Source organism: Colossoma macropomum, unplaced genomic scaffold (assembly GCF_904425465.1).
Source record: "Colossoma macropomum unplaced genomic scaffold, Colossoma_macropomum, whole genome shotgun sequence".
Lineage (NCBI taxonomy): Eukaryota > Metazoa > Chordata > Actinopteri > Characiformes > Serrasalmidae > Colossoma > Colossoma macropomum.
Genome location: NW_023494801.1, coordinates 11,799,788 through 11,820,057, shown reverse-complemented (window position 1 = coordinate 11,820,057; position 20,270 = coordinate 11,799,788). Strand labels below are relative to the sequence as shown.

Here is a 20,270-nt window from a genome sequence, read left to right as displayed (position 1 = left end):
GCTGTGTCTGATCCATTTGTACCAGCATAATACATACTAACATGCCACCATGGCAATATCACTGTTGTAGCGCTGTCACTGTCGATTACATGAATAATCAAGTAATTTAGTGAATAATAATTTACTAGTTCAGTTTTTTTTTTGAGGTCAAACAATGAAAATAGCCTTAACCCCTAATTAAACAATGAAATACCCCATGACCCAGAAGGATACGTGGTTTAGTAAGTGTGTGTGTGTGTGTGTGTGTGTGTGTGTGTGTGTGTGTGTGTGTGAAAACAATGAAATACTATGCAGAGGCTTTTAAAGATTCCAAAATACTTCACTGAAAAAGGCCTAGACCAAAAACTATTAACATTATATGTATACAATTTGAACCAGCAAACATAATTTAATTTTACTTTATATACAGGTAATTTGTAACAACAAACATTTGTGCATTTTTTAGTGATCTGCTGGTGTGGGTTTCCTCTTTTAGTGGTGCACATGTGTTAGCTCCCCCTAGTGGAGAATAATAATACATGCAAATATGGCTTCATAATGACCTGTGGATACCCTGTTTATCATACAACTTGTATCCTAATTTCCAAGCCGACTCATCAAGAATGTACAATTAAATTGATCATTTTTTTAAACTGAGTTGTCAAGACAGTCCACCACACAAATAATATCTGCTCAGTGAGGCCTCTGAGACAGTTCAGACCATTGATGAACGGGGTACTGAGGCTAAAGTATGCGTGGACCTGAACAAATGGACGAAGTGTGTAAATAGAAGGTAGGTGTGCCTAATAAAGTGGTCAGTGAATGTATGCAGTCTCAGTAGCTTAGTGGTTTTGTTTGTCTGCACACACCAAAACATAAGAAAATACACTGAAACACAACATTCTCAGAGTGCAGCAGTAATCATGTCGCTCAGTGTTTTTTCTATTTAAACACTGCTTCTGTTTTTCTTTTGCAAATACTCCACCTTGGAGGAAATGGGAAAATCTAAAAATAGTTCTTCAAAGGTACTTTAGTAGAGATAATGGTGCTATATAGAACCATGAAAACTCAAAGAACCATTTGCAAGCTGAAATGGTTCTTTGCATGGTGACATGGATCTTCAAATTGATGTAGAATATGTTGTATATGGTTCTATAGAGAACCTTTTTGAAATTTGGTTCTATATAGCACCAAGAAGGGCTCTTCTGTTTTTACAAGCTTGACGTTGTTACCATAGCAGACCATTTTCTATACAGAATCATATACAACACATGAATCTGAAGAGCCATTTAAGCTTGGTTCTTTGTGTTTACATGGTTTTATATAGAACCATTGTCTAAATTAAAGAGCCCTTGGAGAACCATCTTTTTTAAGAATGTACTAAAATTGGAATTGCAGGAATTTTTATAAGCATCTCGCCTGACTTTGTGAACCACAATCGTATTTCGAACTGCAAAACATGAGAGTTAGCAATGTGGGCGGGGACAGCTGCATTTTAACGCCCAACCCGACACGATCGATAGCTGCAGCGACCAATAGGATGGAAGTAGTATTTTGCAGCAGCCAATCAGATTGAGGACATGTGCTTAGACACGCCCTCTCCCACATGAGTATGTAGGCTGGCTGTTGTCAGATAGTGAAGAAACTGGCAGGCAACCAACAATGTAGACGAGCTCCACAAACTATAACATATTCAGGTCAGGCTGCGTGTTAACACTCACTAAACGGGCGGTGCGTTCATATTTTGGGTCTGTTACAGACAGCTGCTCCGTAAAACACAGTAACAGGATTTTTTTCATTTAAAAAAGTTTTTAAAGGAGTTTTGTTGAATCATTATCTTCACAAAAGAAATTAGCTGCCTGCTAGCGAGTGAGCTAGCGTTAACATCACAAACATCTCTTTGTATGGAGTTACCGAGAGACCTCCACTAGCTGAAGCAGCTCCTGAGACAAATAGCGGGGAACTTTGGAGGTTCTTAAACTTTGTGAGAGCCCAAACCGAGAGAGATCTGCCAGCTCGTGTACTTTGGGGATGTCGTGCTGGAGTGGAAAGGCCCGGGGGGGCAGTCAGGGTCTCCAGCCTCTCAGAGCTACTGTTCCCTTCCAGCTCCACAATAAAACCCCACCACGTTGCTGCAGAGATGCACTAACAGGTATGGACAGAGCTGATAGCTCTTTTAAAGCCTGGCTGTTCACATGTGTCAGTATCCTTTTTATTATCTTCAGTCTCTGTGCTCTTCTCATGCTCAACAGTGTCTTGGTTAACACTAATCTAGTCTAACTGTTTTGACTTGATTTCTATAGAAGCAGTATTTGTAGTGCTCAACAATCCAAGTAGTAGCTTTTAAAGTTCACCCACATTGTGAAGGAGAAACAGAAAGAAAGCCATGCTATTGTGGTACTTGTAGTACTAGAGATCTCCAGAAGGCTTAGTGTCTGGGAATACCCCAGCTTTCACTGTAACAACTGTCAGAATAAACTGAGTTATGTTAACTTACACTCTTAAAGCTGTGCCCATATGACACTTTGTTGACACAGCATTTTATTTAAGTGGCTGATGTGGCAGCATTTTAACAAAGACTGATTTGTGCATACATCTCTGCAAAATTGCAAATAATTAGAAATTTCCTCACCATGCCACCTCAATTAGGTGTAGTATTTTGCAGATTTTGGCTTTGCATGTAACAATACTAGCCAGTTTCTTGGACCCAGGCAAGAACTCCTCAGCCAGGAGTTGAAGAGTTAGGGCTGTTTGGGGGTTGGGTGCTATTATGGAGATCTCAGGACTGAGAACTGCTAGTTATACATGCAAGCAGGAATGTTGGAGTATTTTTTTATTTTGCTTCCTATACCATTCCTGTATTATAGCTAAATTCACATTCAGGAGATGTTGTTTTGCTTAGGTCAAGACTACACTTTAAAAAAAGGGTTTTCTAGGGTTCTTTGGTAAAGACAATGGTTTTATGTAGAACCATGAACACTCAAAGAACCCTTTGCACGCTTAAATGGTTCTTTGCATGGTGAAAACGTTCTTCAGGTTGATGGTTAATGTGTTGTACGTGGTTCTATGTAAAAACCTTTTTGAAAATAGTTCTGTATAGAACCAAAAAGAGTTCTATAGATACAATGTCAAGCTAACAATAGAAGAACCCATTTTGGCATTATATTCTCCATCAATCTGAAGTTTTCACCATGCAAAGAACCATTTAAGCATGCAAAGGGTTCTTTGAGTGTTCATAGTTCTGTTATAACCATTGTATTTACCAAAGAACTTTTGAGGAACCATCTTTTTAAAGAGTGTACTAACATCAGGCTGCTTAATTTCTCCAAAAAGTATTTTAGGCCTTGGTTTGAAGGATCATTATGTGGGCCTCAAGTTACTGAAAATGACACCCCGGTTCTTTCTTTTGCATAAAAAGGGTCTTGAAGTCTCAAAACAGATTGTGGAACATTTCTCTTGACAGGCTAATCTTAGTGCAAGACCAAATTCTTCATTGAAAATTAGGCTGCTTTTCAGGTTAGACCGAGGACATAATGTGTCCGGGACATTGACCCCAAAAACAGTTACGGCCTTTCTTGTAAGTACTAAACGCTCACTTTTGGCTATTTAGGTCAAGCTTTTTTGGGTCAGCAGTTGTGTCAAGATTAGAAAGTGACAGTATTACACAAAACCGTTATGTTTATTGATAAAGCTTCAGTAGATTTGTTGGCCCATCTGATTTTCCATCAGGTGAGAGGCCGTGTATATTAGCACGTCTGACTGTTATGTTTCTGCTCTGGTCTTACCCGAGCTGTGTAACTCAAGTCCATGTGCCAGCGCGTGTTTATTTTAGTAGCCAGCTCACTGTGCTCATGGGGAACGGAGCTGGGGGGGGGTTGGGATGGGGATAAGTTGAGCTGTGCAGAACAGTACACGGGGTTTTTTGCAGTGTTTTGCAACCTACTCAACACCACACGCTTGAGGTTTAACATCTGCTGGTGACAATTGAGCTTTTAGCTCTTAGCAGTACGTCTTCAGCAGTACAATGAATAAAGGCACGGTGTAACCGCAAAGGCTGGTTAGAGAGCTGCTGCTGTGGAGCCTAAATATCAACTTGGTGGCCGTGAGCTGGGTTGTTCTGTGTCATACCATTAAGCCTAAACAACATCTGTGTGAAATATTAGAGCCACTGTGTGGCTCGAAAGTGATGTTAAAAATGTGGTTTGAGTTTTTAATGTTTACTGGACTCCAAATTCTAAATTCGTAACAGCCAGAGTGGCAGGTGGCTACTGGAAACAAAGATGGTTATTCAGGACTTTTTTATTAGCTTTTACAGTCACTGCCCACTAGTAACCAGACCAGGGCCCATATTTATCAAGCATCTCACAGTGAGAATACTGATCTATGATCTGAGCTTGTCTTCATTAAGCCTCTCAGAGTAGGAGCGCTGATCTAGGATCAGATACTTACTATGACCTTCCAAACAAGAGCAGATCCTGGATTATATCAATATATTCATACTTGTCCTCTTATTTGGATAAGTATGAATATATTAATATAAGAATTGTGGCCCTGTACTGATATCTGATTTTTCATGTACATATCTGCTGATGATATTTATAAAATGTGGAAGTTTGTGTCCAAATGCACTAAAATGAATAAAATGCATATATTTCAGCACAGATTAGCATAGATTAAACATTGTGCTCTTCCAGAGTATAGTGAATACGTCATATATAGGCAAATAAACATTGGCTTGAACTATCAGTTAAATCTGAATATCTGCCCGATGCTGATATTTGTTTTTTAAGCAAACATCTTCTTACACAAATATGATTCTGATGTCATTGTGCATCCCCACTAAGAAACTTCGTCAATATGAGCCCAGGTCTCAACCATTTTATTCAGAGTTATATCAAAGTAGTAGCCTGTGTTCCTAGATCAGCATTTTCACTTTGAGAGGTTTCATACATATAGGCCTGTGTCTTGATTTCAAAGAAATCTGTTTGCGCTTTCATCAAGAAAAATTTGTGAGAATACACATCAAGAAAAATGTGTGCTTTCAACTTTAAACATAACATATAAAATTTGATGAACAAAAAGTTTTCAGTGCATTTTTTGTACAAAAAAGGAGAAGAGACCATACTTTGTACATTATTCCATACTTTCTGACTCAAATCTGGGTTGTGAAATATTTAGGCTACATGGGCTAATTAAACACAAGAGACATGCACATTTCCAGTACTTTCTATAAGCCAAAATTGCCATATAAATAACATTTATTTGCTCTTTCACAGGCAAAACTGCCATTTGAAATTTGTAAATGAAAAAAAACAATTTGCCTATTTAAATAGCATATATCAAGTAAACAGCAACTTTGAAAGTAAGAGGTGGCTATTTAGTACAATGAATCATGTATAACTATACAACAACCTTTTGGTATACAGTACTGTGGAAAAGTGAGAAACAACTCTTGTTTGTTTAATTTCCAGTCAAAATGGCTACAAGTTCAAGTTATTAATTTTGCAGAATAAGAAAAAAGCAGAAAACATATATATAGCCTCCAACACTGGTAGTATAATATCAAATCTATCAGAATTTAATTTGTCCACTCTTTAGTTTTGTTCACCCTGTACTGCCACTTCCATGTCCTCCCAACAAAATCTGTTCTCGAAGGAGCCACTGACGTTCACACAAGCAGCTACCCAACACAGCTGCCTTGCAGATTCCTTTCTCATGTACATCTAAAAAGGCTAAATGAGAAATTTCTGAGCAGGTTAAATATAAGTATCCACTTGCATAAGAAAGGAGTAAGTCAAAGAAAACAAATCTGAAAAAAAACTGTTGTTCAAAACATTATTAAAAGATAGAGGGAAAATGGGACACGTAACAACCGTGCAAGACGTGAAAAACCACCAAAACTGTCATCAGATAAACAGTATTTAAAGCTTTCATCTTTGAGAGAAAATTAAGCTTCACTTTTGCTTCAGATCTGAAAAAATCCACAGGTGTTTCTGTCCATCCTTCCACTGTAAGAAGACAACTCAATACTATAAGTCTGAACAGATGTGTAGCTGTCAAGAAGCTGTTACTGAGAAAAGGAAATAGAAAAAAGAAGAAAATTGGCACTAGAACACTGAAACTGGACATCTGAGATGGGGAGGAAGGTTTTATAGACAGATGAGTCTAAATTTGTTATAGGGATTATTTGGATTGTGAGAAGCAGAAAATGCAACTTTTAAGGCTGAACTTTGAAGGGGTGGAAAAATACACTGCAGATTTCTACAGTAAATTTAATATTTGTAGCATACTGACAACATATGACTATTTCATTTTCATAAGGATACCTCTCTTTTCTGCATTAACATTAGGGCTCTTTTTAGCACCATTTTCTAAGCAGTTTTTCATCAATGTGCCCCCATTTTCCTCCAGTTGAGTGCAAGACAAAGGCTCGTCCTCCGAAGCCAACGCTGCGACGGACTCTTTCGCTGGACACGCTGGTGGGGCCGTACCTGCAGGGCCACTGGCCCAAACAGCCAGAAAGTCAGAATGTAACCTGTGTCAATGACAAAGCCACACAGGTAACTCACCCACTTACCCAGCCTCTGTTACTCAAACAGAAAACCACACAGATCAGACATTCTGTTCCTTTGCTATACGTGGAAAAGGTGTTAAGGCAACGTGTTGAATTGATCTTGTGAGAACAATACTCAGCGGGCCTGATTTTAGGCTAACAGATCAGCCAGAGATAATATGATTGGTTGGAGAAGCAGAGAAATGTTCAAATCATTTATCATGCCAGTGAAATGTAACATAGAATAAAAGCTTTGATAAATCAGGCCCCTGGAGACGCTGTATCAAATCTCACCAAGTGCTGCTTTAAAAGGAATGTTCATGGCATCGCCAGAGGACAGTCTGTTTGATTTATGAAGCAAGCAGACTGGTTATAAAGCAGAGCACTTTCCTCTGAGCAGCTCAGGGTTGATCGTGGAAGGTTTTTGTGAAAACTCAGCTAGGAGGAACAGCCATGTTGTTCTTTCTAAATGGGTTCCACATGGGCTTGGTGGGCAACCCAGAAATGACTGTCAGATTTCTGCTCTGTGAAGCTGACAAAAAGGTCTAAGAACCCCCTACTGGGACGTCCTATGCAGTGGTCACTGGTATAAGTTATGTGTTTTTACGATCTTTTTCTGGAGGACAGACTTTGCATAGTTTTTGATGGTTGAAGTTAGGCATGGGCAATAAAATGCTAATAATAATTAGCAAAATCAACTTTTTTACAGCAGTGGTATACTTTTGATGTATTTTTCAAATAACTATGGTCTTCTGTCCCTCATTCCAGTATCAGCAGCGGTGTGCATTCTGACTAATTTCATATTCGAGTATCTGAAAAGTTTACAAACAGACTTCGACCAAAATTAGCATAGGGCTGTAGGCTTACTTTTTAGACAACGGTATTGGAGGACTGGAGGTTAAAATTTGAAAACATGTTTTATTATTCAAAAATGGCTGAGAGAAATTGGTAGGTTTTGTGTCTGATGAGTAACAGTAGCTCTTAAGATGAGCTGATAAGCTGACACTAATCGGCACAGCTTTGGCTGCTGATGAGCTCTAGTCTTTTGGAGGCCCTAAGAAGGATTTTATTTTGTTCCTCCATCTTTCTACCTGATTTACTGTGAAATTAAAGAATACATAAAACTGCCTAAATCGTATATTGCTGATGATGTTTGTTTGGGGTAAGTTATAGTTTAATTTACAGATACTCTCCTCAGCATTCTTGATCCAGGAGTCTGAGTCAGGGTGCAGTATTTCACATCCAGCTAACTTTAAGCTGAGTTGGATCTAACTCTGGCGGCAGTGGCGACATTATAAATGTTTTACTGAGTACATATTTAGGTAATATAATTTCTTTGTTCTATTTGGTGACTCCTCATCATGTTTCAGTGTTTGGATGTTCATTATAAATATCATGCTTTTATGCAAGCCCATGCAGAGACCCTTAGAGGGGCAACTACAGCATAACTCCTCAACTGTAACAACAGCTAGTATTCAAAAAGAACATCACGTTACACCACATTACACAGTCAGATTACCTTTTCTCAAAATAGTGTTATTGTAATTATTCTGAGATATCACCAGTCAAACTTGTAATGTAAATAACACTGCTGTCAAATACAAATATCATAGTATCTTGGTAGTTGACAGTGATTGAAGCGTTTTTTTAAATACAATTACTTTCACAGGAACAATGCATAATTCTGACAATGCATAATTATACAGGAACAATGTATATTTCTGCTTAATCTTGATTCCCATAGCAGCTGGCAGCCAGTTAAATGTGACTCAACAAGATAACGACCACAACAAACTCATATGTTAATTAGTTAAACGTGCCACAAGACAGGCTGTAACAGAAAAGCATTTGTAGTATCCAAAATGGACAGCAAGCTCTGCTGGTCTACTGGGCTTAAGACTTTTTGCAGGAGTATTTTCTTACACCTCGATTATTATTCAGTCAAACTAACTCATCCACTAACCAGTAAATGAAATGACTGACTTTTTGAGCAGACAGTGTCTATGACAAGCAAGTCCAGCTGATAGTGAGGTTAACCACACAGATTAATCCAGAAGTGTTTTTCATTTCTGTTATATGTTTGGAAATGCGTAGAAAATGGCATCCTTCAGTCCCTCAGTCTGGTACAGGCACATTTTATCACCATATCTGCAGTTTTACATTCAAAACCTGGCGTGCTGGCTGAACTGAAGACTTAACTGAGCGTATGGCAGATAGAAACAGTTGCTAAGCAGTAATTGGAGGGCCAAGAAGATCAAGTGGGACTTGAGAGCTGTCTGTCAAAGACATAGGCACTTAAACGTGCAGGAATCGGGAATGATGGTAAAATCTTTTAAACTTCGTTCCACATCATTTTATGTACTGAAAACCCAAATAGTGATTTCAGTATTTGAATACTGACTCCTCATACAGTTAACAGAGCGCTCAAGTAACGGTGCACATCCCCTGTAAAGACTTGAATTTCATTGCTACTGCAGAACACCAGGTGAAAAAGTGTCTTTTACTTGCTAGACAGGAAAGGAGAGGAAACATAGCCAGTTACTCACAATAGTATTAACATAACATTTAGCAGAGAAGGCAAACTAGCTTTGTTTTCAGTGTAGAAATTATGGAGAGTGAAAATGACCTTGAGTTTGAGGGAAAACAGGTAAGGAGCCAGCACAGCCAGAATATGCCTTTTGTTTTCCTGAGGGTTCAAAATATGACTGTCAGATTTTTCAAATAGTCATGAAAGTTTAAAAAAAAATCAAATCGTAATTTAGGATTTTTTGATAAGCAGATGAACTTTTCTCTACAAAGACTACTGCAGGTGGCTAAAGTCTACCACCCAAAGAGGGCAGTGTAGAGCCTGCATCTAATGTTTAGTCCAAAGAAAGAAACAGAAAGATTACTAAAGCCGTCTAAAGGCTGCCACACACCAGAAGAGAAGTACTGTGCTGTGCAACAAATAGTAAAATGCATGGCTATCGCAGAAACTCTCCAATAAACATCAAACTTAGGCATGTTTAAGACACTACTCATGTAGATTTGATGGCATAAAACTTTCAACATCAAAAAACGCTTCACAAACATCACAAATTAATTACAATGTGACTAAATTAGTAACATCAGTTGAGGTAAAAGACATTGGTTACCTTTCTCATTTCAAGTCACAAGTCACCTACAGTGGCTTTGTGTGCTGTGATTCTGGACTTTATTTGATAAAATGAAACAATTATAGAGTAATAGATGCTGAGTGGAGCTTTTAGACATTAGATGATGCAGGAAGTTGCTCAGTGGTGGCATAGGTTGATGCTAAAAATATTATAGGGGTTATTTTTTTTTTCTTTTGAAAAATACCATACAAATTCTAAAATTAAACTGAAATTCCCACTGCAATTACAATTCAGCATTATGAGATGCATATACAATTTGGCAACATATATTTTTTATAATATGTTTGTCCACATCGCTCAGCCTATTGCTTGTTGGAATGTGCTGCTTATCCTAGATGTACCGCTCTTCATTCTGCCTTCATGTCATTTTAAACATGCCTGTTCGCTCTCAGGCCTCTTGAAGTGTTATGCTGTTAAAACACATGCTGCCCCCCCCCCCCAAACACCATGAGCCAGGGGTTTGTTCAAGCTTGCAGTGCGGCTCAGCAGGCTACCGATGACTGGCCAACCAGAAAGAGAAGGTTTTGTTTGTCATGACCTCCATGGTCTTCGCTTGGCCTCAAGTCTCTCGTGTATACATACACATAAACAGTATTTCAGTGTTGTTTCATATTCCCATAGTCTCTTACACTACTGATGCAATGATGAATGAACTTATTTTGAACTGCTTTTTCCTCCTTGACGCAGTTCCCAGCATAGACACCATCCAAAACACAACAACTGGACCAAAAGAAAAGCTAAAGAGCTGCTTCTATTGTATCACCCACTAGCACTCAAACCCCCACACCTCCCAAAACCCCTTCATGCTTCTTTTGGGGCCTCTGAAACTTTACCCCAGTCATCTAGATCTGCATCCGGCCCCAGATACTGCTGGTCTGTTTATAGACACTGATCCAATGATCATAGTCTCCTTATTTCATTAAGTCCTGGCTCAGGGGTTTGGCTGGACGTTGAAAGGGGGTTGAGTTTAAATTTAAAGTCAGTGCTACATTGGCACTTTGTTGGGGACATGACATTTCCCTGCATGTCCCACCTCCAGATTCTCTCCAGACCCACTTATGAGGGCTGTTAGCAGCCTTGCTGTCTCATGAAGCTGCCTTGGAGGGGGGTGACCCATTTCTTGCACTTTAAATTTATAGCACACCGATGACGGCATGTCTTGACCTCAGTGTAAGATGTTCCTGCTACAAGACGCTGCAATACTAAAGGGAGAAAGAGAGGATCTGTGCAGTGAAGACCCCATGGTGAGAAGTTGTCTGGGTTGAGGCCAAAGATGTGGAACCCTTAAAGAGGAAACGGTGACCAGTAGACTGTTCGAGAAGAAGCGTCTCACAGAATCTGATTACCTGCTGGGAACTTTTTTGGCTCAGAAGAAGAAGCTCTAACTATCATCTTCATATTCACCTACTTACTTGCACACACGGAGGAAGTGTGATGCAGCTGTAGCAGAGTCACGCTTGTGTCGGTGCAGCTAAACGGTCGCTGCGCTAAAGGCTGAGTTTTTTGTGACAGACCCTCAGCCACTTCCTCCCAGTGTGTCATCCGGGGTCTGTGGCTACAAACCGAAGGCACGGGGGGCTGTCATGGCGGTATGCCTGAGTGTCTGCTTGGATATGCATGCTTGTTAGTGTGTGTGGGGAACAAATTAAGGGTTTAAAAAAAAAATAATAATAATGTATCACCACAGAGTTAAAAATGGATCTGTGATGGTTGGTACTCGGGGATGGGCAATTTGATGATATTTTAAAGTTTGTGTGGTGAACTACATAACAATATGCTTTTCTGGATATCACGGGTGTCATCAGATCAACTGCATGTGAAAAAAAGTCAAATTGGGATCAATTATAATATGTAGTAAAACTGATATCAAATCATTCGTTAGCGCAAAATGAATCAATTACTCAACCCAGTACAACCCAGGTTTTGCACGTGACCTGATGTCACATAAGTTAATGGTATCCAGAATGTTTACCTATTCAGTATGAAGTGACCGCTTTGTTAAAAGCAAAATATGTTCAATTTGTAGAGGTGTAAAAATAATGTGTTCTTCTAAGCTTGGACTGTTTATTTAGAAAGGGCTGCGGCCAAAAAAGGGTCATAATGCCAAAAAAATCTCACACACACACGCAAACAAACAAACAAACAAAGGCTTTCCCAAATGGTATTGACAAAAAACATGAAAATACCCAAGCTTTATTTTCTGGCTGTTCATTTCAACAATTCATCAGTTTAAACATGAGAATAAGACGCATGTAATCAGTGTTACTGAATGCAGAAGCAGTGGGGGTGCAAATAATTCTGATTGGAGAAAGCTGAACCAAGTCATGATTGTCTCGCTCATTTCTATTATTACTAATAATATGCAATTATTAATGATAATAAAGATGTAAACAGTGACTGTAACAAGTAGTTGACTAATTGTCTACCCATTATGCCATTATCATATTTTATTATTGTATTTTCACCAGTTGTTTATTTTTTCCTCCAGTTACTTCTTAAATGTCCAAAAGTTTCCAGACAGCCTATCTAATTATTCAGTAGATACTAAAGTAGCAAATAGCTACTTCAAGGTGCACCGACTGCTGATACAGGCATTCGTGGCTTGTATAATATCCATATAAAAGCATTGCCAATAGAATGGGATGCTCTGGAGCAGCCACACATGAGCCTTAGGCCACCATTCCCAATGTCAAGTGTGGACTAGAGGGGTATGAAGTTCTCCAGCATTGGGCTGTGGAGCAGTAGAACTGCGTTCTCTGGGAAACTAGCCTTGGGATGAGTTGGAGTGATGTTTGTGATTCAAAACTATTCATCCAACTTCAGTACTTGACCTCAGTAATACTCTTATGGCTGAATGCGATAAAATCCTTACAGCAATGTTCCAACATCTGTACAGTCTTCTCAGACGATTCAGGACTGGTACTGCAGCAAAGTGGGGACATACTCCCTATTAATACCCTTGACTTCATAAGAAATATAGGATGAGCAGGTGTCTACAAACTTTGGAACATATAATACAGTGTATTATTATGAATGTTGAATAAAAAAAAATTGTGCTCATTTTTCATTGTTCTTCACAGCCTTTTTTAAATTATGGCACTACAGGTTTGCTAGAGCATTTTGCCCATTTCAACTTGTTTGCAAACCTTTAAAAAACTAAATATCGTGTTACATATTGTGTATCGTGAAAATGTCTAATTATGGTGACAATATTTTTGTCATATCTCCCACCTTTAGTTGGTATTAAGTGGTTTTCTTGACATATGTGGCGTAAATGGGACAGAGGGTGCAGTTCATTGCGCTATATACTGTTACACTAGTGCAGTATTTTTCCTTCACGCTAGTGTTAGTACATCTGTTTATGTGAGTGTGTCACAGGTGTTCATAGCAGGTGTGTGGTATGTTCTTCATAGAGTATTCAAATGCAGTCTCTAGGGTGAGGCAACCTCTTTCAGTTCCATCCAAAACTGGGGTAATAAGAGGTTAGTGACTTCATTGGTAAATGAATTATGCCTGTAGTAGAAAAATGATGTGGAACTTGCTGGTTGAAGCCTCATGAACTGGTGCAGCAGAAACACAATGGTAAACAGTTCTGGCAAGATTAGACATGTTACACAGTAACTTGTTCAGCAAGTTGTCCTGGACAGCTGCACTGTCGTTAAGCATGTCAACCCATTTAAAAAGTGAAATCCAAGGCAGTGTTTCAATGAGAAACCCAAAACCCAAAATCTAAGCATTTGCTGTTTGTCTGTTGTGTATATAAGGAGAGGAAGCAGCATAAATGAACCTATAATCAGCACTGTCCTTGAATGTGTGCTCTCTTCCCATAGACCCCCAGTTCTTGGACTGAGGAGACCCGTGGTAGAAGAGGTGGAGTGGGACACAAACGCTCTGCCTCATGGGGCAGTGCCGAGCATCTGAGAGAGGTCACTGCTTCTATATCACATCACATCATCTGGCACGTTCAGGAAAATCAAATTTATTGTCATATTCATTCAGTATACAGAACATTCAAATGCAATTAAATTCTTACAACAGTGCACACTGACAGGCAGGGGAGCAAAAACAAAAGAAAGAGGGTACTGCACATATGAGAGGGGGGATATGCCAGAGAACAGGCTGGCAAGAAGAATAGAATAAAGTGAAAATGTGGTGTAAGGTACAGAGAGATGTGTGGATGCATCACAGTACAGAGCGGAACAGTGACTGATGAGTACTTCAGCGTATTTACTTGAATGAAATGAACTTTTTGTTTTTTTTTCTGCAGGTTTTGTTGCCAAATTTTTATTACATATATCTGCTTAGAAAGTCTATTATATTCTTCAGGAAAGGTCTTCAGAACATAGCATGTTGAACTAGAACATATGTGGTAATTGTGTGGTAATTCTTGCATATCGTCATTCTCTGTTTCAGGTTGCTAAGCTAAGGCACTCGCTACAGAAGCGCTCCAGACATGCACCTCCTGCTGCTGGCTATGATCGGCCTCATCAGCCCCCACCAACCATCCACATACACGCACCTGGAGCCACACAGGTAAAAATACACAGCAACTCACACACTCGTTATGCACACCCTTCAACATGTACACAACTCTGTATGTGAGGAGAAATGAATGTGTATGTGCAAGCATGTTTGCTGGTGTATGTTTATTTCCAGAGCATGATGTGTTGACGGAGTGTGTGTGTGTGTGTGTGTGTGGTTGTGTGTGCTCGCATGCACCTGACTCCACGGTGTGATGTTCAGAAAAGTAACTGTTCCACATTCAACTAGCAACAAAGATTTAAATAGAGTCTGGCTTGTCTAAGCAGGGGGCTTCACTGAGCCACTGGGATTAAAATTGTCTACACACAAACACAGACACACACACACACACACACGCGCACACACACACACACACACACACACACAAAAGCAACAAGTTAATGTTTGCAAGTAACTTTTTCAGTCCCAGCTCATGTGGGACAAAAAAACATGGGCATGTATATTATTATGAAATTTCAAATTCATGTTTTATTCTGAAATTCAGTCCAAATACTACAATGTACAGTACTGTGCAATAGTCAGAAACAGTCCCAAACAAACAATTTCCTGTCAAAATGGCCACTGAGGACAAGTTATTAATTGTTTAGAATTTTATTCTAAACTTTATTCAAAATTAATTTGAAGATAACGAGAAAATGAGACTTCTATAAGCCATGCATTATCTTGTAGACCACCATCTGACAAAAAGCTTTTATCTTTGAGAGAGAGGAGTCAAGCTACACTCTTGCTTCAGATCTAAAAAAATGTTTTTGTCCATTCTTAACATTATAAAGTGAGTTTGAAATTACTTGAATCGTGAGAGACAGCAAATCTAACCAACATGTGATACTGAACACAGATTTGTTTGAAAAATTCAAAGGAAGTCTTCTAAAAAGAATGGAAGCTGTCATAAAGGCAAATAGTGGATGCATTAAATACTGAAATATACCTAATATACTATAAAATAATATTAAAGTAATAAAACAAATTATACTGTGGTTCTGTTTTTCTCATGCTATAAAATGAATAACTTGGATTAATTGGTTGTTATTGACTGTTTTTGGCTGGAAATTAAATAAAAGAAAGGTGGTGAACAGTATGTCTTATTTCAATTGTGCAGTAGAGCCCCTTACTTTTTTGTTAGTAACTAATACAGAATTAATATTGGGTTTCCATCTGTCTGTCATTTTCATACATATTTTCTTTCTCTTACTGTGTGTTTTCTGTGTGCAGACTGTACCTCTGCTGCCCCTCAGCAGGCTGGCTCCCAGATTGCGGCGCAGTGTAGAGGGGCTTAACCTGGAGCTGGAGGGGGTCTTTGTATCTGAATTACCAGAGGAACAGCACAAGGTCAGAATTTGTGTGTGTATATGCATCTGATTAAGCATCAACCATCAAATGTATTAGTTAGGACTGTTCGATATAGACAAAATATGTATGAGGAAACACTGATATTGGCTGGAAGGTTCATTTGCATATTAAGTATTGCAATAACGATTAAATAACAATTTTTGCAACTGAAGCATTATTTAATCGATTGCTGGGTTGCCCTGTTTTGGCTGAAGGCGTCAAAATGAGCCTGTTTACAGACCACTTCTTAAAGGGCTCATAACATGGAAAAACTAATTTTCCTCATGTTTGTGAGTTTGATGTAGTACATAAACGGCATTAAAGTTTTAAAACGTTCTGTTCACACCTCAGTTCATACAGAACAAAAACTCTTTATATCAAAAATTGTTACAAACAGAAATAGAGCATTTTGGAATTAAACCCTTTATATATACACACATACAGCCTACAGCAGTTCAGCTCTGCCTATTCATGTTGAAATTATAAAGGAGTGTTTTAGCCTAGGCTGCCATTTGAATGAGGCACAATATAGGGCAGCCACTCAGAGCGCAGGTCCTTAACATAAATCAGTCTTAAAGGCACGGTCTTGAAGGCAAAGACAGCTGGGTTAATTGTAAAGGATAAAGAGAAGTTGAAAATGGTGTAATAAAAAATTAATCATGCCTGTTTTTGGTACATAAACCCAAAATTATAAGTGGAAAAAAGAAAAGAAAAACATAGGATATGAAACTTTTTTGCTGCTTAGTGCTTGGACACAACATCATTGATTATAGAAAAAAAGACCTTGTTGTTTTTATTCTCTTATACAAGGAGTATAAAGTAGGTTTATTGGGAAGCAGTGATCAAGCATGTACTGATGTCCTTTTTGTGTGTGTTTCTTTCTTTTCTTTTTTTGCTTAGATTCTGGATGTCCCAGATGGTCATAGAGCACCTGTTCCAGCTCAGAGGTGCAGCAGTGGCTCTCAGAGTGACCCTTCACCTGGACTTCTCTCCCCCTCGCAATCCCCCTGTCCCATAGCAGATTCTGGTGAGTCTCTATGGGAGGTTGACCTTCAAATCATGGATATAATAAATGGTAGATGCAGCATTAGCGTTTGTTTTTAGGCACAGTGAAACCATAGCATGTCTGTCATACTGGAAAACTCTTTGTTTTCTTTGTTACAGAGGTCATGAATTTCTAGTTTTTTATATTTTCTCATTTTTTATATCACTTGTGATATAAATGCAGATATATAGGGAGTGTATAAAATAATAGAAACACCACCTGAAAATTGGCCCTTTTATCAGGTACATCTATATATAGGTGCACTTTTTAGGTTTAAATTCAGGGGCTCCCGAGTGACACAACTGTCTAAGAGTTGGTCCTTGCTTAAGGAGATCATGGTGTTCCATTTCCAGTGATGCTACAGTCATCCTTGGCCCTCCCTCTCATTCACTATCACTCCACATGGTGCTAGCTGACATAAAAGAGCTGGAAGTGACTCAGAAAGCCTGTGCTAGCCTTAACCCTCCTAGCGCTGGTGGTATTGTGTGATTGGAGCTAGTCCTAACTAGTAGGTGGAACTGGACACAACTAAATTGGGGAGATAATCATGTTTGAGGGGAAAAAAAAACATCCAGCCAAAAGTGGCCCTGTAGTCAGAAACTGGCGCACACCTATATCAACAAAATGCACCTATATGGTGAGAGTTTTGACAAAATGGCCGATGAGTATGAGCATTTAATGTATTATTTCCATTATTTTGGAGCAAGCCACCTCCTGAGTCCAAGTCAACCTAAAATCATGTCACTGGTCATATTCAGCACAATTCGTCGACCATTTAAAAGACAAAAGTCTTATTTCCAAATAATCTTAGACAAAGGATGCACAGTGATATCGGAATCATCAAACCGATATTTGGTGATATGTATTGTACTCAAAAGAGCAGGATGTTTAGGTGATGCTAGGTGCTAAAATATCACTGTTTTATTAATTTTACTGCATTTGTAGCCCTATAAAAGTAATTTTTTTTCTGTAATGCTAATACAAGTGGATCTTGTACTAATTTCTAAATTTCATCAATGTTTACGTATCAGCATCAGCAGATATGTACATGAAAAATATTGAATATTGGCATTGGCTCACAATTCTCACATTGGTGTATCTTTTGATCTGAGTGTAATGACTTTTCGCCTCTCTCTAAAATGACCTCTTATTTTTGGCTGTCGCCGTGAACCAGCGAGCGGGAGAAGATGTAGAAGTAATAGCATGTTTCCTCTCTCTCCCTCTCTCTCTCTCTCTCTCCCTCTTTCTCCCTCTCATCTAGAAAAAAATGCTCAGCTAGGCCAGAGACCCTCCTTGATACTGTTTCACACAGAAATATGTTACAATATGGAAGGAAATGTATTATAATTACATGTATTGCTCACATCAGTAAAGCATCCATTGTTTCTTTTATGTATGATTGGCTGGAGGAGAAGAACTGAATCTTCTGTGCTGTTCCTTACCTGTACAGAAACCTGTAGGTTTTGTATAAACATAAACATTCTTTTTCTCTCTTATTGTGTTTTAGATATGGTAGTCTGTGGGCAGCTGGACCCCTCTCCCTCCCCTCCCTTGTATGTGGCTGACGCACCTTCCTCTTCCCCCCGCCCCAATAAGACCTATGCCTTCCAGAGAGAACCTCCAGAGGGCTGTGAGAGAGTGCGTGTATGTGAAGAGGCCTTGTGAGTGTGATGTTCACAATTTATATACATATACAGATACATGCAAGCAAAGTATACAGAGATATCCCATATAGGAAGTACACTGCAGGCCAAAGGTGTGGCAGCAAGCAGAGAATTTTTTTTTATTTAAAATATGTTTGTTGAAATATTTTATAATTTTAATTTATTCAATTACTTTGCAGAGATGTCCTCTTCCTCCAACATATTGTATGTGAAAAGCCTTAATGGTCTTTGTTAATAGTGTCTTATACTGAGCATTTTTTAATTGTAATTATTTACACACTCCTAGTTTAACACACATGATTCAGTAAATCAAGCATTGAGGAGCATCTGAATGAGTGAATTAGGTGGATGTTATTAGAGCTGCAGTAAAACTCCACCAGGAGCAAACCATATTAAGAATCAGTTATTTATGAACTTTTGCTGCAGACATTTAGTCAGACCCATCCTATGTTAAAGGGAAACAGCAGCTAAAGTAAAATGTAACCATCATCTGTTGAAAACCTGCCAACCTGCATCCTACAGCAAACTAAACTACACCTGCTTTGAGCTGGACTTTTGTGGGTGGGCTGTTTTATTTTTCTTTTAAGAAAATTAATGCAGACGAAGGCAGAAAGCCAACATTAATGATAGCAAGCCAAGTATTTTTATTGCAGTCGTATAACTTTAGTACCTTTCTTCAAATCAGCATTACAATGGAGAGAATGGATTACTCAGCTGACAGATGAGGACAGAATAAAGATACAGTCTCTGTTTTCTTTATGATTTTGTTTGATGAGTAAGGTTAGAATTATGGTCATGCTAGTCTTGTATTTATTAACCTACAGATCAGTGTGGCTAGCAGTCAGGATTAGTTGAACACCACAGGGATACCCAATGGTTGTATGATGTATTTGTGTAATTCATGCTGGGTATTGTAGTGAGAGAACATTCATGAACAAAACCATGAAAATGCTATAAAACCCTGTATTCTGTATAGCAAGATGAATAACATCTTTTTGTAACATCACTTTAAATGGAAGGTAAAAATATTACCTTAGTCATGTAAAAATGAATTATGACTGGTACATAAATTTCCATGTTTATTTTTAATGTGTAGTGTGCAGCTTGCTCTCACAAAACACTCATAACCTGCCCTTTGTGTCTTCTTCTACTCCTCCCTTTTAGTTCTCCATGTCACAGCGATCGTCCCGTTCAGCCATCCTGTCCCGACCCCAACAAAGTCAACTTCACTCCTCACGGAGGCTCCGCCTTCTGCCCAGTCAGCCTACTTAAACCCCTCCTCCCTTCCATGGACTTGCTGTTTCGTGGCCTGTCAGTCTCACCTGTCACTGGCTGCTCAGGCCAAAGCCCTGCCCCCTGTCAGACAATAACACATACAGTGGGCAACAACACATACCTCCCAGACTCTAACACCTCTACCATTTAAAGAGGTGGGAGAAATGAGAGGGCAAAGTGAGAACTGATGCACATAAGAGTGATGTACTTTTTTTTTTCTATGTGCCAGTTTACTGGTAGTTGTGGCACCCACAAAATGAGCATTTACTTTTCAGCTAAGAAGGAAATCAGGACAAAAAGATGAAGAAGGAAGACAATCCATCACCAAAGAACTACAAGAAAGCACTGTCACTCTCAGGACAAACACACAAGACCTTTCATTCTTTTTGTAATGTGGATGATTCTGAATAATTGGACATCTAAGCCTGGCTATACATATCCCATAATAGGATAGCTAACCTTTTTTAGATTAGCAAATGGAAGAATATAGATGAGGTAAAGTATTCCTTTATGATATGGGAATGTACCACACGTCTATCAGACTTACTGCATAATAATGCCAGCATTGAGATGTGATGCTTTTAAAGATGCTTACTGGACTTAAAAACCTACATTTAGAGAATATATAGAAACTACTGTTGCCATACTAGGTTCTCCAGACCAAAGCCCATGATGATCACCAGCACAACTATATGTGCTTTTAGCCCTGTTTAAAAGGGAATGGCATG

The 20,270-nt window shown here is 38.9% G+C and overlaps 1 protein-coding gene across 1 annotated transcript; it reads left to right on the top strand.

Annotated features, from left to right (window-relative positions):
• The first annotated feature begins 1,630 nt into the window (after positions 1–1,630).
• Positions 1,631–20,088, top strand: fam117aa (family with sequence similarity 117 member Aa). The gene is made up of 8 exons (XM_036589699.1): positions 1,631–2,131; positions 6,391–6,539; positions 13,518–13,613; positions 14,101–14,220; positions 15,442–15,558; positions 16,459–16,585; positions 18,111–18,264; positions 19,432–20,088. Exons 1-8 carry the CDS (start codon positions 2,011–2,013, stop codon positions 19,691–19,693), a joined length of 1,146 nt encoding a protein of 381 aa, XP_036445592.1. The 5' UTR covers positions 1,631–2,010; the 3' UTR covers positions 19,694–20,088.
• Positions 20,089–20,270: the final 182 nt, after the last annotated feature.